The sequence below is a fragment of the Malaclemys terrapin genome, chromosome 2 (genome assembly GCF_027887155.1).
Source record: "Malaclemys terrapin pileata isolate rMalTer1 chromosome 2, rMalTer1.hap1, whole genome shotgun sequence".
Taxonomy (NCBI): Eukaryota; Metazoa; Chordata; order Testudines; family Emydidae; genus Malaclemys; species Malaclemys terrapin.
In genome coordinates, this window is record NC_071506.1 from 40,175,386 (window position 1) to 40,200,207 (window position 24,822).

General features: G+C 47.5%; 1 protein-coding gene across 2 annotated transcripts in view; it reads left to right on the forward strand.

The window, feature by feature from the left end:
- NIPAL2 (NIPA like domain containing 2) overlaps nt 1–24,822 on the forward strand; it is a 75,843-nt gene that overhangs the window by 36,123 nt on the left and 14,898 nt on the right. For both annotated transcript variants that reach the window (XM_054020304.1, XM_054020305.1), the window contains 4 exons: nt 3,975–4,034; nt 7,856–7,977; nt 14,606–14,702; nt 16,645–16,780. In XM_054020304.1, the coding sequence (XP_053876279.1) occupies nt 3,975–4,034; nt 7,856–7,977; nt 14,606–14,702; nt 16,645–16,780 (415 nt within the window). The remainder of the gene's footprint in view (nt 1–3,974; nt 4,035–7,855; nt 7,978–14,605; nt 14,703–16,644; nt 16,781–24,822) is intronic.

Genomic DNA, 24,822 nt, shown 5'->3' on the forward strand with positions numbered 1-24,822 from the left:
GCAAAGCTGTCATCTTAATGTTGTGCAAAGGAAGCATAATCAGCTAAGTAGGTACATCTTCGAGATGCACTTTCAGAAATAGTTTCTTTTATCATTATTAGTGGTTTAGCTAGACCTCCATAACTCTTCATATCATTTACATCTAAGCTGTTTAGAAAAATGTAGAAGAATGGATGAGTGCAGAAGTGCTGTTGAATGCTGATTGTCTGTCTATCTCCTGATGTTCATGGAGACCTCACACTGATTTTTTTTTTTTTTAACAAATGTTTTGCAACTCAGGAAATCATTTGTACCCTCCTTGTCATGCATGTTGATATCTCCCATGCAGCAGTCACAAGCTGGATATTTTTTCCCTTGTCTTCTGCATTTTACAATCATTAGGACAAGCACTATAGCAGAAACAATGACAATACTTTGCATTTCTGTAGTGAAAGATTGTGCAGTGTTTTGCAAATGCTCAAAATATGCTTGGCAGCTAGGCACAGGTGATTTGTTTTGTCATCCATGAAATGGAGATACTGAGGCAGAGAAGTCAGCAATGAGAGGTTAAGTGATTTGTCCACGGGTCAAACATGAAGTTCATGGCATAGCCAGGAATAGAGCCCAGGTCTTTTGAATCACAATCCTGTGTTCTAGGCACAAGATCATCCTTCCATCCCCTCCCTCTGTAATCGTACTTGGAAATTCCAAGTGAGCTCATATCCCATCTTTCTCCTCCTTACATCAGCTCTGCCTCCTTCTCTCCTCAAGTCCCTTTCTCTCTCTCATTCTTTCTCTTAAATGAGAGGTTTCCATTAAGTTCTCGCCTCCATAGGCCCACCGCCCCTCCATCCCCCAACAGTATACTAGAATAGAACTCTCGTTTCTGGGATGTCAACAATTTCATACTTTCCCTGGCCTTCACTCATCCAGCCGTGGTCCCTGCCACTGCTTCTGCTCTGAACTGCTCACCCACTGCCACTTCCCCACATGAAGCAGGACTGGGAGCAGGCATCGGGGGAAGAGAAATAAAATGAGAGAGTTGGCCAGGGAAAGGAGTTGGGTCTCAGAAAAAAGGATGTGGCTTGCACTGAATTGTGACTAACTTCTCCCAGTACTCCTCACTTTGCCTTCCTCTCAGAAGCCGTAAGGTCCTCCCCGCTACTCATTACCAGGCCGCTTAGACATAAGCGCCAACTCTGTGGGTGCTCTGGGGCTGGAGCACCCACAGAGGAAAAAATGGTGGGTGCTAAGCACCCACCAGCAGCCCCCCTATCAGATCCTCCCCAAACCCCCAGTGCCTCCCGCCAGCGGGCCTTGCAGCTCAGCACCTCCTCCTCCCTCCCTGCACCTCCCGCCCACCGCAATCAGAGCTGGTTTACAGCATGCAGGAGGCTGGGAGGGCAGGGGGAGGAGCAAGGATGCGGCACGCTCCGGGGAGGAGGCAGGGCTGGGTGGGAAGAGGAGGGGTTGGGAAGAGGTGGTGTCTGGGTGAGGCCTTGGGGGAAGGGGTGGAGTGTGGGCAGGGCCCGGGGCAGAGCCGGGGATTGAGCACCCCTTGGCATTTTGAAAAGTCGGCGCCTGTGCCCTTAGAAGACCTTAAAAAGCCCCTACTCCTGAAGTTTGTTACATGTTGTTAATTTTCAAATTTCAGCAAATCACAACCAGTCTCCTAGTCAGTAGTGCAAATTAGAAAGTTTGTCCTGTAATCTGCATGTATATAATGGCTTTCATCCACAGATTTCAAGGTACTTCTGCAAATATTGTATACTTTAAGGAAGTATTATCATACCTCTGTACAGATGAATAAAGAGAGGCCCAGAGAGATTCAGAGTTATGCGTGGCCATGAAGTGGGCACAGCTGGGCATAGAACCTAAGAACTGGTCTACTACACCTGAGGGAATTCTGCGCCACTGCGCATGTGCAGAATTCATGTGCCCCACAGATTTCTTTGCTTCCCTGAAGAAAAATGACTTTCTGACAGAGAAGCAAAGGGAAGCTGCAAGAGCAGTCACACACCACTCCCTAGCAGTGCAGGTATGTCATTTCAGGCACCTGTAGCAGGTGGCAGAGAGGTAAATCACTGCAGGGCTGGGGACACTCCAGCCAGTGGCTCCTACTCTGAGCCGGGATCAGTTGCTAGTCCCGGCTGGAGGCAGGAGAGGATGGGACTTCCTCTTCCCCTACAAGGAGTGGCTCGGGCTGTGTCAGATCCACCCCCAGAAACCTCCTCCAGCTGCAGGAAGCTCAGTATCCTCCCCTACTTCCTGACCCCATTATTCCTCAGCGGGGGGGGAGGGGTCACTGTATGGGGAGCTGCCTCCTCCCCCATCTACCCAACCCCTGTGCATCTGGACCTCCCATACCCAGAGGCCCCCACCAAGCCTCACCCTGTACGTCCAGAGCCCCTCTAAGCCTCCATACCTGAACCCTACCCCACTGAACCTCAACCCCTACATCTGGAGCCCCCCTGCAACCAGACCCCCTGCCTCTGGCCCCAATCCCTGAACCCAGACCATCCCCCACTGAGCTTCCTGCACTCAAATCCCCACCCTGATGAGCCCCACCTCCCTGCACCACCCTGAGCCCCCACATCCAGACCCCCAAGCCACTGACCCCCAACTACCTGCACTCAGACCCCACCCCACCAAGCCCCACTCCCCCAGCATCCAGACCCCCCTGCTGAGACCCCCACACCCAGACTCCTCTGCTGAGCCCCAACCACTTTCACTTGGAAGCCCCTGCAGAGTCCCATTGCACCTGGAACCACACCCCAACGAGCCTCTGTGCATCCAGATCCCCACACACCTACACCCCCCACTGAATTGCCTGCACTCAGATTGTCCCACACAGAATCCTCTCACTCCACACTGAGCCCCCTCCACACTTGGATCCTGCCTGGTTGAGTCTGTCTGCCCCACACCTGGTGAGCCTGGTGCAGCGGAGCAAGGCCCCAGGGTGTTTCTGGGGCAGGCCCAGGCCTTGTGCAGTTTCAGAGTCGGGTGCAGCCTCCCCACTGAGTCCATGTTCCCGGGGTGGGGGATGGGTCAGGCTGCAGGGTGATCTCCAGGGCTGTCCCTAGCTATTTTGGTGCCCTACACAGTCCCCCCTTGAGGGGGCTATGTGGGGCCCCAGGCATGCGTGGGGGGAGGGGAGCTGGTCACTTCCTGCGGGAAGTGGAGTGACCTAGCCCCAGCCTGCTCTTCTCCCCTGGCTCCCAGGCTTGGGGATGGGGGGAACCGCTCCTCAGCACTCGCCGGTGGCATGGCTTGGAGATGGGGAGAGGAGCAGGCTGGGGCTGGGTCGCTCTACTTACTGGTGAGTGCAGGCAGGGAGTGGGGGCAAGACGGGGGCAGGAAGAGGCGGGGCTGGGGTGGAGCAGGAGTGGGGCCCTGGGGAAGAGCCAGAGCATGCAGCTGCGCAGGGCATCACGAAATTTGGTGCCCCAAATTTCCTGGTGCCCTACGCAGCCGCGTACTTTGTGTATGGGTAAGGATGGCCCTGGTGATCTCCCACCTTTGTACAGCCGGTGGCGTGTGCTCCTCACTGCCATGCTGCAGCCTCTGCATTTATTTATTGACAAATAAAGCTTGCAGAATTTTAAAATATTGTGCACAGATTTTTTAATTTTGGGGGGGGGTCACAATGCTTGAACAGCATTTGTTTCAAATGGATACAGTTAAAATGGTACAAAAACTGTGGGTAGACAAGCCCTAAAGACGGAATTCTGCTTTCAGTTACATCAGAGCAAAACTGGAGGCTCTTCCAAAGTCAATGGAGTTAATCTGAACTTATACCTACAACGTACACCATTGCAAGTGACAGCTCAGTTTGATTCCAGAAGTCCCTGTTCCCAATCCCTACCACTGCACTGAGCCTCAGTATCTGCATGACAAAGCATGCTGCAGCCATCACAGCAATTATTATGTGTTTTATGCCTGGCCCATCCCATTTTAATACAGTGCTGTATAAATATATAATTTTTTCCCCCCAGGTAGTGCGTTTATTTCTGTCTTATTCCTAAAAGAAACCATGAGGGCTGCTGATATGTTAGGTAAGTAAGCAGTTGCGAACACAAGCATGTGTGGTTCCATATGTTTAGCAAACTGGAAGTCTCAAACTCAAACACCCCCACTTGCCCCAGCAAATGTTTAAAGGCATATACTTTAAAAAATTGGGTCCATGTCACAATGTGAAGGAAAATCTTTAGGGCTGTCAAGCAATTAAAAAAATGAATCGCAATTAATTGCGCGATTAAAAAAATTAATTGTGATTAATCATGCTGTTAATAATAGAATACCATTTATTTAAATATTTTTGGATGTTTTCTACATTTTCAAATATATTGATTTCAATTACAACACAAAATACAAAGTGTACAGTGCTCGCTTTATTTTTGATTACAAATATTTGCACTGTAAAAAACAAAATAAATAGTATTTTTCAATTCACCTAATACAAGTACTGTCATGCAATCTCTTCATCATGAAAGTTGAACTTACAAATGTAGAATTATGTCCAAAAAAACTCTGCATTCAAAAATAAAACAATGTAAAACTTTAGAGCCTACATGTCCAATCAGTCCTACTTCTTGTTCAGCCAATCGTTCAAACAAACAAGTTTGTTCACATTTGCAGAAGATAATGCTGCCTGCTTCTTGTTTACAACATCACCTGAAAGTTAGAACAGGCATTTGCATGGCACTGTTGTAGCCGGTGTCGCAAGAGATTTACATGCCAGATGCGCTAAAGATTCATATGTCCCTTGATGCTTCAACCGCCACTCCAGAGGATGTGCGTATATGCTGATGACGAGTTCTGCTCAATCACGATCCAAAGCAGTGCAGACCAATGCATGTTCATTTTCATCATCGGAGTCAGATGCCACCAGCAGAAGGTTTATTTTCTTTTTTGGTGGTTTGGGTTCTGTAGTTTCCGCATTAGAGTGTTGCTCTTTTAAGACTTCTGAAAGCCTGCTGAACACACCTCGTCCCTCTCAGATTTTGGAAGGCACTTGAAATTCTTAAACCTTAGGTCGAGTGCTGTAGTTATCTTTAGAAATCTCACATTGGTACCTTCTTTGCATTTTGTCAAATTTACAGTGAAAGTGTTCTTAAAACAAACAACATGTGCCGGATCATCATCCGAGACTGCTATAACATGAAATATATGGCAGAAGGCGGGTAAAACAGCAGGGGACATACAATTCTCCCCCAAGGAGTTCAGTCACAAATTTAATTAACGCATTGTTTTTTTAACAAGCATCATCAGCATAGAAGCATGTCCTCTGGAATGATGGCCGAAGCATGAAGAGGCATATGAATCTTTAGCGCATCTGGCACATAAATATATTGCAAGGCCAGCTACAACAGTGCCATGCGAACGCCTGTTCTCACTTTCAGGTGACTTTGTAATTAAGAAGAGGACAGCATTATCTCCTGTAAATGTAAACAAACTCTAAAGTTTTACATTGTTTTGTTTTTGAGTGCAGTTATGGAACAAAAAACAACATATGTAAGTTGCACTTTCATGACAAAGAGATTGCACTACAGTACTTGTATGAGGTGAATTGAAAAATACTATTTCTTTTGTTTATCCTTTTTACAGTGCAGACATTTGTAATAAAAAATAATATAAAGTGAGCACTGTACACTTTGTATTTTGTGTTGTAATTGAAGTTGATATATTTGAAAATGTAGAAAAACATCCAAAAATATTTAATACATGTCAGTTGGTATTCTATTGTTTAACAGTGCAGTTAATCGCGATTAATTTTTTTGAGTTAATCGCATGAGTTAACTGCGATTAATAAACAGCCCTAGAAATCTTATTTGCATATGAAAATTAGCTAGTGATCCAAAATCCTCCACCCTTAGAGCTGTAACTTAAGGTTTACATATGGTAGAGATTACTTACTTAAGATCACTCTTTCATTGCATATTTTTAACTCTGAGATGGTATTTAGTATTTTATGAACATGATGCAAGTTCAGTACAAATGGCTAGGTGATTAGATGTTCTTTCAAATTAAAGAGTGTTTTTACACTGTAGGTATTACACAAAAATTAAAGCTTCATTTAAAAAATGAGAACTATTTACTCCTTTATACTAACTTAGTCATTCCAAAAAAGCAGGAATGATAATCATGTTATCAAATGTCTTACTGTGGAACAAGGTCTTTGTTGCAAAAGCCGTAGGCTTTCTGGCTGCATCAAAGATTTTAGTTGTGTTTCAAAACGGTCTTGCTCTGCATTCTTCATTTATAGCCTTGAAGGAATCGAGCATTTTAACAGAAAGAGGCCAGCAGATTTCAGTTTTTGCTTTTTAAACCATGCCTTCCCGGATGAATTATCCAAGTGGCAGTGCCATTGATATTTTTGGGGACATGTTACTCATGTGGCATGTTGAGCAAGATTTAGTCCATAGTGTGATAATTATAGCACAGCTGTTGTTGTGCACATTTTTGAGAAAGAGGTTCAGTATTGTTCCAACAACCTATAATATTTACTTAGGTTTTGGATCCTAATCTGCCAACTCAACTGATACACTGAGACTACATCCCTCAACTGATCATTGCCTTATACATTGCACATTGTTTTAACTAGCATTCAACACTGATTTATTTTATTTCTGTTAGTTTGAGTTTGCATGAAAGATTTAACAATGTTGCTGCATTCCATAGGAATGAGCTGTATAATGGGAAATATGGTGATGTTTTTGCAGGCACATAAATTTAGAACAGTTCTGCTTTTCCAAAGAAACCGTGCTGTAGCAGTGCCAGCAATGTCCTGCTGATGTGCTTTGTTTTGTATTCTTAAACCTCATGTTCCATATTGATTTATTGGTTTCCAAGAATGTTTAATGATTACTTAAAAAACAACTACATTGAATTAGGTAAGATATTAGCTAATCAATGGAGCTTCTGAGCTCAGTAATCAGCCTAGTTACATCTAGATATCCCCAGGAACATCTGTGTTTGTCAGCTGGCTATCCACAGGGCAGAAGTTCCAGACTTTTATTAAAACCACAATAATACAAGTTTGACCTTGAAAAGGGGCCCCCACAACCGGATAACTGAGTAGCCTCTTGCAAATCAATTCTGCCCTTTTATGAAACAGTTCATAGATCTGCAAGGATGGTAGGGAGTGGCAAAAGGGCTGGCTTCAGGTCAGCTTTACACTTAGCTATGAAGTTGTCACACATCTGTTGCTCTTAGAGATTCCAGGCCAGATCCTTAGCGGTGTAAATCTGTGTAGCTACTTTGACTTCAGAGGAGTTACACTGATTACACCAGCTGAGACTCTGCCCCTGCCTCAATAAACAGCATGTCCTTTTAGTTGACAGTAATTTGGGACATGGTCATGACTATCAGAAATAAGGGACCTGATTCTCCTTTGTTCTGCTTTGCTGAACCAGGGTCCTATTTCAGAAAAGTATGAAACTGTGCTGATAACGTCTCTTTACGGTTCTGAAGGAGTTCCCCAGAATTCTTCTGGATTTTATTGAAAAATTATAGTAGGTAAGACCGGGGCCGGCTTTAGGACCTGCGGGGCCTGATTCAAATACCTGATGGCGGTCCGGGTCTTCGGCGGCACTTTGGTGGCGGTGGGTCTGCTCCGCGTCTTCCGTGGCACTGAAAGACCCCCCGCCTCCGGAGTGGACTGCCGCCAAGTGAGCCTAAGGCGCGGGGCCCGATTCCGGGGAATCGGCCTAAAGCCAGCCCTGGGAAAGACTTCAGATGCAGGCAACATGACTAGCTAATTGTATATCTAATTAAGTGGATTTAACTTTATGCTAGAAACTACTTTCAAAGGGGCTTGAATGGTAAATTGGACAATAATATACTTTGTAAAATTAATGTGTGTTTTTATTTAAAGGTGGAACCCTGACAATTGCAGGAACATATTTGTTGGTGACATTCGCTCCAAATGTAACCCAGGAGCTCACGGCAACTAAAATACAGAATTATTTAATTAGCTGGCAGTTTCTGATCTATGTGGTGAGTTTCTTGTTTATAATTCTCTGTAAGTCAAAATATCTTGATTTTTGCATCACAAGTCACAATGTCAAACAGCTGCTCCTGAAGCAAATTGTTTCCAGTACCATGGCCATAGCCATGTGCTGCAGATCAGCTTCTCAAGTGCTTTCCTCCTCTCCATCCCTGGGGTTCAACAGATCCTGACATTTGTTGAACTTCAGAAGAGCAGAGGATAGATTGAGAAAAAGGTGGGAATTTGCAAGAAGAGGAGAATTTAAATGTTAGTGGCTTGGGAGGGAGTAAATATTGGCACTGGTTGTACGTGATTTGAATGTATTTATTCCACATTTTCTGTACATGTATCTAAGAGTATTTATTTATTTACAACTTGAAATAATAGTGGTTTTGAAGATGGGGCCCTATTTCTTCTTTGTATAGATGGCTCAGTTGTGCTCCCTGTGTTGCCCAGCCAAGAGAAATGGCTCCTTATTCCACTGATTGGCTGAGTGAATGACTCTGCATTGTTGCCATTAGCTATTAATCAATGTCTGAATTTGAATTCAAATACCAAAATACCACTTTGATTAGAGCTCCTATATACAAACCTTCAAAATCCATCCTTGCTCTTTGATGCATTCTAATTAACTTCAGGAACAAGACCAGAGTGAGTGGGAAGACTCTGTCTGTCTCTCAAAAATGCAGAAAAATATCTGTTTCATCTGGATGTAGAAGTTGCAATATGCTCTAAACCCCAGAAGTTTTTTATTCTTCCTTCCCCTCCTACCCCCCCCGAGATTATTAATGTTTTGTCATTTTAAAAAAATGACATTTTCAAATAGGTGAAGATTTCAGGATGCTCAGTTAAGAAGTTATAGACTAGCTAGCTTCACCCTGAGGCCTCACTACTCCAGCCAGTTTACCAGCTCACAAGGCACCTATACTGTAGATGAGACTATTGATAAAACAGTCAGGACAAGATAATACTAAATAGCTTTTCTTTCTTCTGTTGACTGTGCATTTTCAAAGCTCATGAAAGACGGTGATACAGCTCAATGGAAGAGACTGATGGGGTTTCTAGCCATACATCAAAATATGCATTTTTAGTCATGCAACAGAGTTGATTTCAAGGTGCTGCATGGAGACTCAGCCACACAACTTGACATCAGTGTCAGTGGGCATTGGGTAGCTCCATCCTGTGCACAACATAGAAACTGTGCTGTTCAATATTTTAAAAAGGTCTGGCTTTTTAAGAAATGCTTTTAAATAGCTGCCTTGCATTCTTAAAAAGCTTCATTTAAAGATGTTAGAGAAATAAAGTACACCCTCATTGACAGCACAGGTTTTAGTGAGCGGCTTGCTTTGCTAAAATGCCAATGATAGTTCAGTGTCAATGAACTAACACTTTTGCAAAATCAGTGGCTTGTCTGGAATAGGGCCTTCTCCCACTTCAGGAGATTAAGGCTTTGCTCTTCCCAGGAGAAAGTGTAAAGGGTTGGAAGGAAATTCTTACCCCTTCTTACCTAATCCCAATGCAGTGTCTGTGCTTAGTAATCAGCCCACTTACATCAAGTTACCCGCATCAGCATCCGTGGGGGCTTGTCATCTGACAACTACCCTCCAAACCTTGTCTCCTTTCACTAGCCCCTTTGCCTCCTTCATTGTGTCCAAACCCTGTTACTAGCTAGACCCCCTATTTATTTCCTTCTCCCATTTTTGCCTGGCTGCATTCTTTCGAATTCACATATCCCCCGATGCCTGAAGCCCCCTCCATGACCTATTCAACCATGACCCCGTTAAACTCTCTCCTTAAAACTCACCTCTTCCACAAGACCTATTATCTCATCTTCTCGCTTACTCCCAAATACCAACTTATACCCCTACAGCTTGGGGTGGGAAAAGGACAAGACCGAAAACAAACAAACAAAAGGCAAGTGCTGGATATCAACACTCGTTTAATGGTTAGATTTGTTGCCTTCTGTTCCTTGTTTTCATCTACTAAGAGCTTCCTATCGCTAGAGAAGGGAGAAGAGTCAAAAGGCTGCCATAGGGACCTTGTTATGCAAATCTAATCGACCCGGGAAGAGTCTACATGCTGCAATGATGGGTATTTAATACGAAATTCAAACAGAATTTGATTTAACCTGTGCAGGTGAAGCCTAGGACAACCTATGGTAGAAAATAGGCCTGATACTACACTCCATTGATTCAATGGAGTTGTCCGAGTTTTTTCATCAGTGTAACAGAATTAGCAAGAAAGATTGAGGTCACGTTGTGGCTAGCCGATGCTTCATCTCACCCAGACTCCCCATCACAATCTAGGAAAGCATGTTGAGGGAAATAGGTGACAGCATTATATATAATGCTGCATTATATATAATGGGGGAGGGATAGCTCAGTGCTTTGAGCATTGGCCTGCCAAACCCAGCGTTGTGAGTTTAATCCTTGAGGTGGCCACTTAGGGATCTGGGGTAAAATCAGTACTTGGTCCTGCTAGTGAAGGCAGGGGGCTGGTCTCAATGACCTTTCAGGGTCCCTTCCAGTTCTATGAGATAGGTATATCTCCATATATGTATATATACATAAACAGACACACACACATGGAGTTAATATCACCCAGGATTTAGATAAATTAATCTTGCCAATAGATGTGCTTACTAATGCAGTCTTTCTTCATATGAAAAGTGAATGCCTTAAAACTGCAACCACAACCCCATAATCTTCAATCAGTGTCTGTAGACATTTCAGTGCAAAAACCACATCCTTCTAGAATGTAAGATTGTCCTTTGATTACACTTGGGGCAGGAAAACACATTTTAAAAAAAATAATGGGACAAGAAACCTAAAGGGTGGGATGCAGCGATCCTTCCCTTGGGAAAAAATTGAGACTTAGGGTATGTCAACACTGCAAGCAGTAAGTAGATCTAAGTACGTTGACTTCAGCTACGCTATTCACGTAGCTGAAGTTCTGTATCTTAGATCAAACCTGTACGATAGTGTAGACAAGCCATTACAATGGTGGGAGTAAGGCTGTAGTGTGTACACTGACATAATTAGGTCAGCATAAGCTGGCTTTCTAGTGTAAACCAGCCCTAAGAATTGCAAGTTTTGGATACTGTGGTGTTGGGTTCTCACTGTACTTTCTGTCCTCCCCAGAGTCTGTCACTATCCCAGCACAGTCTCTGCTCTCTCTCTGTCCAAGCCCTTAGAGATTGTAGGGCATCCTGTGTCTGAGGGAATGGGGCATTTGGAGCATCCTCAGGCTGCTACTTGTACCCCAGTGTGAGGTGAGGATATCAGGGCTGCCAGCTTCCTGGTGCAGGGTTCTATGCTGAGCTGGCTGGCTGGCGCTGTGTTCCCTACTGCATGCTGCCTCCTGCTCTGCTCTGCTGCCTGGCCTCCCGCATTTAGTGGCCATAATAGCAGCCGAGTGGAATAGAGCGGCCAGCAGAGCATGCTGTGACAGAGCTGCAGCCAGCGGTGCGGGGTGCTCAGCAAGAGTTAGACGTGAGGGCATCAGTGGAAGGCAAAAGGTTTGGAGGGAGAAGTTGTCCCTCTGAGTGCCCAACTTCCCCAGTGCTTGTGCCCAATGCTTGTGCCTATGTGTTTCCATGACTCTTCAGTGTGTGGAATTCCCACTCACTCACATGGCAGTTCCACACACACAGCACCTGCAGGATCAGGCCTGGAAGAGACACGAGGGCACTTGTTTCTCAGATGATCAGTCTGATGCTTCGAAGGGACAGAGGTAGCCATGCTTGTCCTGTTATACCTCCGAAGTATAGGCAGATAGTCATCAGCAGGCCATGCCTTCCTGTGGCTCAGATCCTGAGTGCTCCATGCAGCTGAGGAAGCAGGGTGTAAAGATGGCTTTAAGTCACTTTAATGCTCCTCCAGCCTTGGAACTATCTGGGGCCCTAAGGCAGTTGTCCCCAAAAGTTTTTTAAGTCCCCCACCCCTTGTTCCTAATATAATTTGACCTCCCCCACCCCCGGAAGCCATGGTCGGAGGCTGGAGCCAGAGCCATGGCTGAGGTCAGGAGCCGGGGGCTGCGGCTGAGAGCTGGGCCGCAGTCGGGCCGGGAGCCCGGGGCTGGGCCGGAGCAGGGCTGAGGCCAGAGCAGGGCTGGGTGCCACTCCGTCCCCACCTCCCATGGAGCCTGGCACGGACCCCGCCACGACCCACTGAACATTGCTCCATGCTCCACTAGGGGGGCTCTCCCCACAGTTTGGGGACCACTTCCCTAAGGGCTACATTAATTTATACCAGCTGCCAACAGCCCCAAGATATTACTGGGGATAAAAGAGCCCTGGCCACAGCCCCTGCACCAGCAACAGTGGAGGGAATGGAGAAGGAGCCACTATAGCAGCTACTAGGCCACCTGACTATTCCCCTGTGGCAATACTCCCATAGCTGGTTAAGTCAGCTTTGAGCTTTGGGAGTGCCACAGAAACTGTCCTAATGCAAGCCAGAATCTAGGTCTACATTTCAACCTGTGAATCTGAACTCCGCTAAACTGACAGTAGAATAATTACTTGTTTCTAGATGGGCTGCTGGCTGCCTGCCTCATTCTATTACTCCCAAGAGCTGTTTCACTCATTGCCTGCTTTTTCAGTACAGAAAGAAGGTTGAATGTTGACATATGATTAAAAATTCTGTTGCTGATAATAGCGAGGCTGTTTTCTGCAGCTGGTGATGTTACAGAAGTGTCACAGTACTGGCAAGGGAGCAAGTGTTACTGTGGGAACCTGTAAGAGCTAGCATTACTAGTGAAGCCAGTAAATTTAACTGTCAGTGTGGAAGATGGTGGTGACATAGATGAAGCGAGTCTGGACTGTGTACAGTGAACAGTGTGTCAGCATTACAGATGACCTGCAGGGCAGTCTCTGCTGGTGTGTCATTGAGCTTCGCCAGTGTACCTTCTGTCATGTACCCTGACAGGTAGGTGGGTAGCCAGTGACTGAAGATCATTGCATAGCTATAATCTGAATGAAATACATTCCCCCCATGATTGCATGGCGGGAAGTTTGGACATGAAGATAGTGCTAACTAAGGTTTTGTTGACTGAGGCAAACGAAAAGGGCAAAGAGGAAAGAAACTAATGCAGTCAGATATTATGGTGATGGTCACTGTAGAAAAATTGAGCTAAAAGTAGATAATGTTCTGCTTCAGGCTAGCTCTCTACTCTTTAGCCCTGGGGGTTATATATTTGGGGGTGTCTGTATTGATAATCCCTAGCTCATGTGGGTACCTTTTGCTGTCCCAGAAAAACAATCTTTGTTTTAATCTTCTCAATGCTGTGAAAGCAAACAGACTCCTCGAGAGCAAAGAAATGAGAAAGTTAACTTGAAACGTATCTTAGGAGCAGGAAAGATTTATGAGAACAATTATTTGTTAACTCAGTTGACTGGAGATAAGGTTACTGTGACGTTCCCCTCTGGTGTTGTCTGGACCGGTGATCTGCTAAGCCACTCCAGTCCTTGACTCTGAGAGCCAGCCTTACCCTGCTCTGCTGTGAGAACCCCCACTCCTGGGTTGTTCACGCACAGCCTTTGGCATGTAAGCTGCTCCCAGGTACTTGCAAGCGAATGACACTAGCCAATATCTCCAGTCCCAGACACAACCCTAGGAAGCTCCGTCTTGTAGTGTCCAGTTGTGCCCGCTGGATGCTGCAAGCTTATATGATTTAATAAAGAAATTGATATGTACCCGGCTTGTTATCCCCAGGGGAGCCTCTGACACACTTCAAACCAAACGCACTCTTCAGGTAGAATAAACAAACAAATTTATTAACTATAAAGATAGATTTTAAGTGATTATAAGTCAAAGCATAAAAAGTCAGATTTGGTCAAATGAAATAAAAGCTGACCTTAACATGTTCAATGTCCTTACAAACTTAGATGCTTCTCACCACAGGCTGGCTGGTTGCTCTTCAGTCAGGCTCTGCCCTTTGATCAGCGCTTCAGTTGCTTGTTGTGGTGTCTGTAGATGTAGGTGGAAGAGAGAGAGAGCATGGCAAATGTCTCTTCCTTTTATCATGTCTTTTCTTCCCTCTTGGCCTTGCTCCATCTCCCACTTCAGAGTCAGGTGAGCATAACCTCATTGCAGTTCCAAACTGACCAAAGGAAGGGGGGTGACTCCCTTGAGAATCTAACAGATTCTGTTGTTGCTGCCTATGCCAGCATTTTTTGTTCCTGTGAGGCTGGGCTGGGTTTGCCCCATATCTGCCCTGATGAGGTGTGAACTGCCTCTCTGCTCTTAAAGAGTTTTTGCCTGTGCTTATTTTAAGCCATGAGGATACATTTTCAGCCTCATAACTACATATATGAAATTATAACCTATAACAGTACTGTAACAATTACTATAACATCACTATAACTACCATGCTCAATGCATCAGGAGCCTTCCGAAGACACCCTACATGACAAACTTTGCATTGGATACCACACAATCATTTTACAAGGATGAACAAGGGGGTGTTGGATGTTCCCCCGAGGTACAGAGCATCCCAGTTACTTTTTAGTAGATGTTTAATAAAGCAATCCTCCCTTGAACTGTTTGAGCAGAGTAGATCAATGTGACATTTTAAAGAATCTGAATGAAGCATTTGTTATATTGTTTACAGCTTAACCTTTCTTGCCTTTTTTTCCAGATCTTAGAAATAATAATATTCTGCATTCTTCTGTATTTCTACAAAAGAAAGGATGTGAAGCACATCGTGGTTTTGTTAATGATGGTAGCACTACTAGGTAAGAACATATTATTCTGTTTGTATAATATTCCTCTCTCTCTCACTTGACCACTCTCTGTCACTCGGTCCCCTGTGTTAGCTTATGTCAGTGCTGTGTTCAAAGGGACAATCTGAAGGGGGAATCCTTAGGTTTTTATATGGCTTCAATGAGTCTCTTTCTAACAAGCAAAGCTAATTACTCAACAAACTTTATATGCCTATTGCTAGTACTGTTTGGTTTTCTAGATTTCCAGTTTGATTCTGTGTGAATCCGACTTGTGCATGGATATTCCAAGGCTTTTTGTCTCTGCCATTTGAAGTAATCCTTTATCATTAGCTTCCTGGAAGAATGAATTACAGAGACTTTTGAAACTCCATATGTCTAGAACATATTTTGGTGACCAGGACTAGCTGAGGAAAACAAATCACTAATTTAAAAACAAAAACAGAAAACCTCTTAACCACTCTGCTTGTGTGCAGTTCTTCAGTATAACTGCCTGGGACCTTCTGCCTGCATTCCTCTACTCCCACCTATGTATGAATATTTTTTTTCTAGAACTGAAGCCTTAATAAATGCAACATATTTTCCTATACTGCCTTTATAGATATGTATTAAGACTTCAGTGGTCCACTAAACTTAGTTAGAGTTTGCCATTTGCATTAACCTCTGCCTAGGTATTCCCCAGAAAATCCACTTAACACTTATTGTCCCAAAAATCCATTCTTGTCTTGTACATTTGCAGTGTAGTTCTTTGAATTCCCAGACCTTACATTTCCCCTGGAGAGTTTACGTACAATCCCGGCCCACAAGAATACATAAATCATTCATTAAATACAATGGACCTCAAAGGTACTTAAATGTAATTTGATCTCCCAAGGATGTGGTAGGATGTTGCCATGTCAGTCACACTATCATGACAAATCTCTTCACCTTTCAGCAATCCAGCCCTCATCTGGAAAGCCCAATTTCTACATGCTACCCTGTAACTGACTGAGGTTTTTAACCCCACACATCACCATGATGGTTTGTTGGTTTTTTTGTATCATACTCATTATGGGCCAGAAATTCAAGGATTCCCTTTGCTCACTTTGAGTACTACCTTGAACAATCCGATTGATTTCAATAGGAGTGTTCAAGAAGTAAGGTACTACTCAAGGGGAGCAAAGGAAATCCTTGAATTTGGCCCTAATGGTGAAATTCAAATAGGCCATCACAAGGCCTATGCACCACTTAAACCCCATGCCAGAGTTGCTCTAAGCAAAATACTTGGAACAGAACCCCAGATCTGAATCCCTTCCCCCACCCTCCTGTCCAGAGTGTTGGGAAGTTCTGAACTGTATGTCAATATGAATTTTGCACCTGGGAGCTATCTCTGTAATTGGGCAAATTGGAACTTTGGAACTGAGCTTCTTGGAGAACCTGGAATTAGATCCAAGTGATGGGACCTTGTCCCCTGCTATTAATTACTTTCCTTTAGTGTGACGAGTGCACTGTTACTCCTCTCATCTTGCCACCCCATATGTTTTGAATTTGTTCTATTTTCTGTGAGGTTATTGTAACCTCCACAATTGAGCTTCAGCAGCAAGGGCTGGGGCAAATCAAGAGCCCACGCCAGAGGAGAAGTGTGAGTGCCTTTTAGTCTAGCCATCTGCACCTTTACTCGCTCAGGTAATGAGGAAGCCTGATTCTGCTCTCCAAACTGGTAGTACGTCATGCTGCAATGCTTCTCCTCCTTGGCTGGCCTGAAGATTGCTGCTCAGTTTCCTTTAAAGCAAGCTTTGTTTGTGGTTATGTGCATTTCAAACCTTTTATTGGTTTAAAAAGAAAATCAGAAGAAGGGTTAAAAACATAACTAACTTTTTACATAGCCTGCTGATCAATATGTCTTTCTGCAGCACTGACACTCTGGGGTAAAGGCGAATAATTCTATCTTGTTAACATCTCTCTCTCTCTCTTCCAGCATCATTGACGATCATTTCAGTAAAGGCTGTGGCAGGCATGATAACATTCTCTGCAAAGGGCAAAATGCAGCTAACATACCCCATTTTCTATATCATGTTCATTACAATGGTGACATCTTGTGTTTTCCAAGTCAAGTAAGTTAGTTTTTGTTAACCTTTCTATCCATTTATCTGCTGGTTTTGCTAATTACTGGTGCATATTGACTCCTGGTGTGAATAACAGTTAAACACACCGATTGCCTTCACTGATTTTTTTTAAAATTTATTTATTTATTTATTTATAATTTATTTCTCATTGGATTATTTCACTTGGATTTATTATACTGGTGCCTTCCTCTCTTATTAACAAACAATTCAGGTTCGTTCAAAATGCATGTTTATTTTTCTCACAGTTCTTAAACCCAACTGTGAAGTAAAACTTGCTGTTTTCTTTCTGTTACTTTGTCATGCAGCTTTTAGACCCATTGCTGGTAACCAATTAATCTAATAGCCAATGCGCTTTCAATAACTTTGTCCTAAATTTAGAAAGGGAATTCTTTTTCCCACTTAGCCCTGGTCTACACTACAGAATTAATTCGGTATAACTACATTGCTCGGAGTGTGAATAATCCACACCCCTGAACGACATAGAATCATAGAATATCAGGGTTAGAAGGGACCTCAGAAGGTCATCTAGTCCAAACCCCTGCTCAAAGCAGGACCAATCCCCAACTAAATCATCCCAGCCAGGGCTTCGTCAAAACTGACCTTAAAAACCTTTAAGGAAGGAGATTGCACCACCTCTCCAGGTAACCCATTCCAGTGCTTCACCACCCTCCTAGTGAAAATGTTTTTCCTAATATCCAACCTATATCTCCCTCATTGCAACTTGAAACTGTTACTCCTTGTTCTGTCATCTGGTACCACTGAGAACAGTCTAAATCCATCCTCTTTGGAACCCTCTTTCAGGTATTTGAAAGCAGCTATCAAATTCCCCCCTCACTCTTCTCTTCTGCAGACTAAACAATCCCAGTTCCCTCAGCCTCTCCTCATAAGTCATGTGCTCCAGACCCCTAATCATTTTTGTTGACCTCCGCTGGACTCTTTCTAATTTTTCCACATCCTTCTTGTAGTGTGGGGCCCCAAACTGGACACAGTACTCCAGATGAGGATTCACCAATGCCAAATACAGGGGAATGATCACGTCCCTCGATCTGCTGGCAATGCCCCTCCTTAAACAGTCCCAAATGCTGTTAGCCTTCTTGGCAACAAGGGCACACTGTTGACTGATATCCAGCTTCTGGTCCACTGTAACCCCTAGGTCCTTTTCTGCAGAACTGCTGCCTAGCCATTCGGTCCCTAGTCTGTAACAGTGCATGGGATTCTTCCTTCCTAAGTGCAGGACTCTGCACTTGTCCTTGTTGAACCTCATCAGATTTCTTTTGGCCCAATCCTCTAATTTGTCTAGGTCCTGCTTTATCCTATCCCTACCCTCCAGCGTATCTATCACTCCTCCCAGTTTAGTGTCATCTGCAAACTTGCTGAGGGTGCAGTCAATGCCATCCTCCAGATCATTAATGAAGTGTAGGGGTGGACACCCGCTGCTGCTTGGGAGAGCTGGAAAGCAGCCCTGGAGAGGGCTGCAGCTCTAAAAGCTGGGCTGATTGGGGAAGCAGCCGCAGCTGGGCCATGCCCCAATCAGGCCACAGCTGGCCTGTATAAAAAGGCTGTGAGCCAGGATCCCAAACAGTTTCTCTTTGTTTGTAGAGGGAGATAGGCCTGGCTGCAGGGAGCTAGAGACAGGATACCTGAGTGGAGCAGGGCTGGGGAAAGACAGAGGAGCCAGGGAGCTCCAGCCTGGAAAGCCCCGGGCTGCAGCCTAGCAAAAGGCAAATAGGTACTGAGGGTTGTAGAGGGCAGCCCAGGGGTAGGCAAAGGCAGCAGGTCCAAACCCAACCTTCACAATGATGAGTGGCTTATACTGCAGTCTGCCCCAGGGAGCGGGGGCTAGTTGGTGACTGGCAGTGGCCTTATTCTGAGGCAAGGTGGGGATAGTGGGTGGAGGTTCCCCGGGGAGGGGAGACCCAAAGAGAAAGGGGTTACTGCCAGGGGGCAGCCCCCCAGATAAAGGGGCACCAGGTCCTGGGAGGGACACGGGGGCCAAGAGGCAGTGGGACACTGGCCTGCAGAGGGCACTTCCAGAGCTGCCACGAGCTAATTCCCATGGACGACCAGCAGGAGGCGCCGCAGGGGTGAGTCCGACTCCTTACATGAAGATATTGAACAAAACTGGCCCCAGGACCGACCCTTGGGGCACTCCGCTTGATACCAGCTGCCAACTAGATGTGGAACCATTGATCACTACCCGTTGAGCTCAATGACCTAGCCAGCTTTCTATCCACCTTATAGTCCATTCATCCAGCCCATACTACTTTAACTTGCCGGCAAGAATACTGTGGGAGACAGTATCAAAAACTTTGCTAAAGTCAAGGAATAACACATCCACAGCTTTCCCCTCATCGACAGAGCCAGTTATCTCATCATAGAAGGCAATTAGGTTAGTCAGGCATGACTTGTCCTTGTTGAATCCATGCTGACTGTTCCTGATCACTGCATCAGAATTGATTCCTTGAGGACCTGCTCCATGATTTTTCCAGGGACTGAGGTGAGGCTGACTGGCCTGTAGTTCCCCGGATCCTCCTCCTTCCCTTTTTTAAAGATGGGCACTACATTAGTCATTTTCCAGTCATCCGGGACCTCCCCCAATTGCCATGAGTTTTCAAAGATAATGGCCAATGGCTCTGCAATCACATCCGCAATCCAACCTAAGCACCAGTGTAGACAGTGCTATTGTAACCCACACACCTTGTGGGGGTGCGGGGGAGGGGAGAGACAGACCGAGACTGCTCTACAGCCTTACTAAGAGCCAGCTTTTACCTTATGCAGTAGAGGCTCATGCACTAAACTCCAAAGGCCCCAGATTCTATCCCAGCCACCCACAACCAGAGTCTGTCAGTATTACACTATCTTGGTGAAAGAGCTTCTCGCAGAGGTGGATTAACTAAACCGACAGAAGAACCTCTCTCCCTTCAGCTAAGAGGGTCTTCATTAAAGCGCTACAGCTGCATCGATGCAGCATTTTAAGCCTAGATCTGCTCTTAGATTTATGTTCACCTTTTGTCCTAAGGTGGAAGCAATAGATTATCCTCCCATCCCCTTTGGCTAAATCTGCATACTGTGTTTTGCCTCTGAGAAATTTGTGCCTGAAGTGCAAGCTAGGTATGGCTGAGCCTCTCTAGGAAATAGTTAACTTTGGAGAGCACTCTGCAAAATCAGGATTTTTCCTGCCGGGCTCTGGCCTGCTAAGGGCTGGTCCACACTAAGCCCCCAGTTCGAACTAAGATACGCAACTTCAGCCACATTAGTCGAAGTATCTTAGTTCAAACTTAAAGGTACGTACCGCAGGTCCACACGCGGCAGGCAGGCTCCCCCGTCTACTCCACCTATTCCTCTCGCGGAGCAGGATTACCGGCATCGACGGTGAGCACTTCCAGGATAGATTTATCACGTCTAGACAAGACGCGATAAATCGATCCCAGAAGATCGATTGCTTGCTGCCAAACCAGCAGGTAAGTATAGACGTACCCTAAGTGATCATTGTATTGCTGCCACTGGAGACTGCTGCTGCCATCAGAAATGTAAAATAGAACTCCCAGCTGAATGGAGAATCCAGTCTCTTTATCCTTGTCCCTATGCTTCTGGTGCAGATTGCACCATTCAGTGCACTTGTACAGGCTGCTCCAGATTAATTTGGAATGTTTGTTTTCATTGTTTTTAATGAAATAGCCAACCTAGCACTCTAGTGGCAGCGCTATCATAGGGGAATCAGGATTATCATTCTTCTTCGAGTGATTGTTCACGTCCATTACACATTAGGTGTACGCGCGCCGCGTGCACGGACGTCGGAAACTTTTTCCCTTAGCGGCTCCTGTCGGGCCCCCTCCTTCCCGCCAGAGCGGCGCCCCGCTCCAGGGTATATATATCCCTGCCGACCCGACCACTCCAGTTCCTTCTTATCGTCCGTGGCGGCGTTGGAACAACTCTGTCTCTCGTCTGAGAGTGTCCCTTAGCAATAGACAATTAGAGTTCTAACAGTTATCAGTTAGTTGTTGTAGTGTTTAGTCAGTAGTTAACAGCTCATTAGAGCACTTAAAAGTTCCTGCCGGGGTTGTTTGTTCAGCCCCGGCACCGGCCCCGGGCGGTGGGGTATGCCACACGCCCAAGGCTTCAAGGCTTGTGCCACGTGCCGCAGGCCCATGCCATTGAGCGACCCCCACGCTTTGTGTCTTCGTTGCCTGGGGGAGGCTCACCAGAAAGAGCGCTGCAAGATCTGTAAGGCTTTTAAGCCCAGAACTAAAAAAGAGAGGGACTTCCGCCTTAAGCAGCTGCTCATGGAGACGGCGTTACAGCCCTCCACTTCGACGGCACCGTCTGCCTCCGTGCGGAGTGCCCCTGCCTCGGTGCGAGACCCGGCGCCGGTGGGTCATCCGAAGACCGCGGCACCGACACAGCGGGGAAATACACGACGCCGATCGTCTTCGCCGGCGAAAGTGAAGGGCCAATCTAAGGCCCGAGGTCGCTCCCCGCACAAGAGGGCGGCACCGGTAAAGACCTCGAGTGCCCCTAAGGCCGATACGGCCCCAACACGGACCCCGGTAGTGGCTCCGGCGCCGAAGGGCCCGTCGAGCCCCGGGATGGGCGCGTCGAGCGAGGAGGAAGGGCTGGAGGAACTCGTGGAACAGCCCTCCACTCCGGACACGTTTGAGGCAGCTAAGGACCTCATTGCCTTGTCCGTCGAGGCCCCGGCACGCGCTGAAGGCGCCCCGCCTATGCTGCCACGCAGAGGCAAGCCGGCGATGGTGCACCCATCACTGTCGCCGTCTCGGCACCGTTCCAGGGACCGGTCCCGGTCGAGCTCCGCCTCGGTGGACTCCCGGTTGCCCTCGGCGCAGGAAGCACCACAGCAGTCGGGCTTCAGCAAACAGTCGGCACCGACTCAGCAACCAAGCACGAGTCGGCACCACTAAGCATCGGCGGTTCGTTACCCGAGGCCGACCAGCCGTAGCCGTTCCCGGTCCCGAGATCACTGGTACGGTTCCAGGTCCAGGTCGGCAAGGCACCGTTCCAGATCCTGGTCGCGGAGGCGCTACTCCCCAAGACCAGACCGGCACCATCCGACGGCGCCACCGTGGCCTTCCAGATCACCGTCAGTGGTCTCGGGGGCTGACTCAGACCGATACGGCGGGTATGCCCATAGGTCACAGGACAGCAGGGACTACGGTCAGTCCCAGTGGGGCCAGCCGAGCCAATGGCCATTCTGGACACCCTGGGCCTACCACCAACAAGGGCCCCCATCGAGAGCCTCGAGATCCGGGCCATCCCGGTACCGATCCCGCTCCCCGCGGCACCGTCCGCAATCGTATAGGGAGGCAACGGTCTCTAGACCACCGGAGCGGGAAGGAGTGGACCCGGCACCGAGTACGGTACCGTCCCAATCACACGCTGCGGGTCAAGCCGCAGAGGAACAATTGGCTGATGCAGGTCTACAGGACAATGAGGATGGGCAGAAGGCCCCGACCTCTTCCTCCTCGCCAGATGAGGCGGTAGCGGGCACACTGGTGTCCAGCCCTCCCCCGATTGACCACCGGGCACACCAAGACCTGCTTCGCCGGGTAGCCCTCAATCTGGGCTTGCAAGCGGAGGAGACTGTAGAGCAGGATGACCCCATGGTCGATATCCTGAGCCCAGAGGGCCCCTCCAGAGTCGCACTCCCCATTATACGGACAGTACAGTCCAACTATAAGACGGTGTGGCAAACACCGGCCTCCAGTGCACCAACTGCAAAGGGAGTGGAGAGGAAATACTTTGCCCCGTCTAGAGGGTTTGACTTCCTCTTCCTGCATCCGTCCCCCTGTTCTTTGGTGGTCTCGGCGGTCAATGAAAAGGAGCAGCATGGCCAGCAAGCTCCTGCCCCCAAGGGCAAGGAAGCCAAGAGATTGGACTTATTCGGGAGAAAAGTCTATTCTTCGGGGGGCCTTCAACTGAGGATCGCCAATCAGCAGGCGATTCTAAACAGACACAATTTTAACTCTTGGGCATCAGTCGCCAAGTTTAAGGACTCCCTCCCATCTGACGCGCATCAGGAGTTCACGGCCCTGGTGGATGAGGGAATGGCAGTGGCCAAGACCTCTTTACAGGCTGCGCTAGACTCAGCAGACGCTGCGGCTAGAACAATCGCGTCGGGAGTCGTGATGAGACGTTCGGCGTGGTTGCAGGCTTCAGGCCTCCCGCCGGAGGTGCAGACTACGCTGCAGGACCTCCCGTTTGAAGGTTCGGGCTTGTTTTCCGACCAGACGGATGCCAGGCTACATAGCCTTAAGGACTCCCGAGCGACCCTTAAGTCGTTGGGTATGCACACCCCGGTAACGCAGCGTAAGCTCTTTAAACCCCAGCCGCCGCAAAGGCAATACCACCCTCGACCCCGACACGAGCCGTACCGCCGTCGAGGCAGAGATAACAGGCGGAGGCGTAACAATACGCCTAACCAGGGCCAGAGTCACGGCCAGGGCAAGCCGCAGCCAGGAAATAAGCCAGGCTTTTGAAGTTACGCCCGAGGACAGCGTACCATATTCCATTCTGGATCCTCCTCTGTCTTTCAAAGACCGCCTGTCCCATTTCTACCGGGCATGGTCGCGCATAACATCGGACCAATGGGTCCTGCGCACAGTGAAGGCGGGCTATACCCTCCAGTTTTCCTCGCCCCCTCCCTGCCATCCCCCTTCCCCGTCCCTCTTCAGGGACCCTTCTCACGAGCAACTTCTCAAGCAGGAGGTTCAGACCCTTCTCGCTGCTGGAGCAGTAGAAGAGGTTCCAATAGACCTAAGGGGAAAAGGATTCTACTCCAGATACTTCCTGATCCCCAAGGCAAAAGGAGGCCTCCGTCCTATTTTGGACCTGCGCGATCTCAACAAGTTTCTGATCAAAGCTCGCTTCCGTATGGTCTCCCTGGGAACTATTATCCCATCCCTGGATCCGGGGGATTGGTATGCTGCCCTCGATATGAAAGATGCCTACTTTCACATCTCAATCAATCCGGCCCACAGACGTTTTCTGCGCTTCGTCGTCGACCAGCGCCACTTCTAGTTTACGGTCCTGCCCTTCGGCCTGGCGTCAGCACCACGAGTGTTCACAAAATGCATGTCCGTGGTAGCAGCCTTCCTTCGAAAGAGAAGGATGCGTGTATTTCCGTACCTGGACGATTGGCTACTCGCGGGCAGGTCGGAGGCCGAGGTCCGGTCTCACGTGACGCTGGCCCTGCAGACGTTCGACAAGCTCGGCCTCCGGGTCAATGTGCCCAAGTCCACGTTAGTCCCCACACAGAGGCTGGACTTCATAGGTGCAACCCTGGACTCGGTAACCGCACAAGCGAGCCTACCAGAATCACGGTTCAGGTCAATCCACAGAGCCGTAAGCACGGTCCTAATGTTCCCTACGACAACGGCAAGGTGTTGCATGCAGATTCTGGGGCATATGGCAGCTTGCACACACGTGGTCAGACATGCCCGCCTGAGGCTTCGGCCCCTACAGTTGTGGTTCGCCCATACGCACCGCCCCAACAGAGACCCATTGGATCAGGTAGTCACGATCCCAAACCAGGTGCTCGGCTCGCTACGCTGGTGGCTAGATCGCCAACAGGTATGCGAAGGGATCCCCTTCGATGCCCCACAGCCCACTCTGACGTTGGTAACAGACGCATCGGACTTGGGTTGGGGGGCGCACCTGGGAGAACTGCGGAGCCAAGGGCTGTGGTCCAGAGAGGACAAGCTGCTTCACATCAATCTGAAGGAGCTAAGAGCGGTTCGCCTCGCCTGTCAGACCTTCCGCGCCACCTTAAAAGGTCACAGCGTGGCAGTCCTGACGGACAACACTACCGCCATGTTCTATATAAACAAGCAGGGCGGGTCACGATCTTCCCCCCTCTGTCGCGAGGCACTCCAATTATGGAACTTCTGTATAGCCCATGCGATACACCTCATCGCGACGTATCTTCCGGGGATTCAAAACGGTTTAGCAGACCGCCTCAACCGGTCCTACCGAATGCACGAATGGACGTTGAGGCGAGACGTCCTGCATTCGAT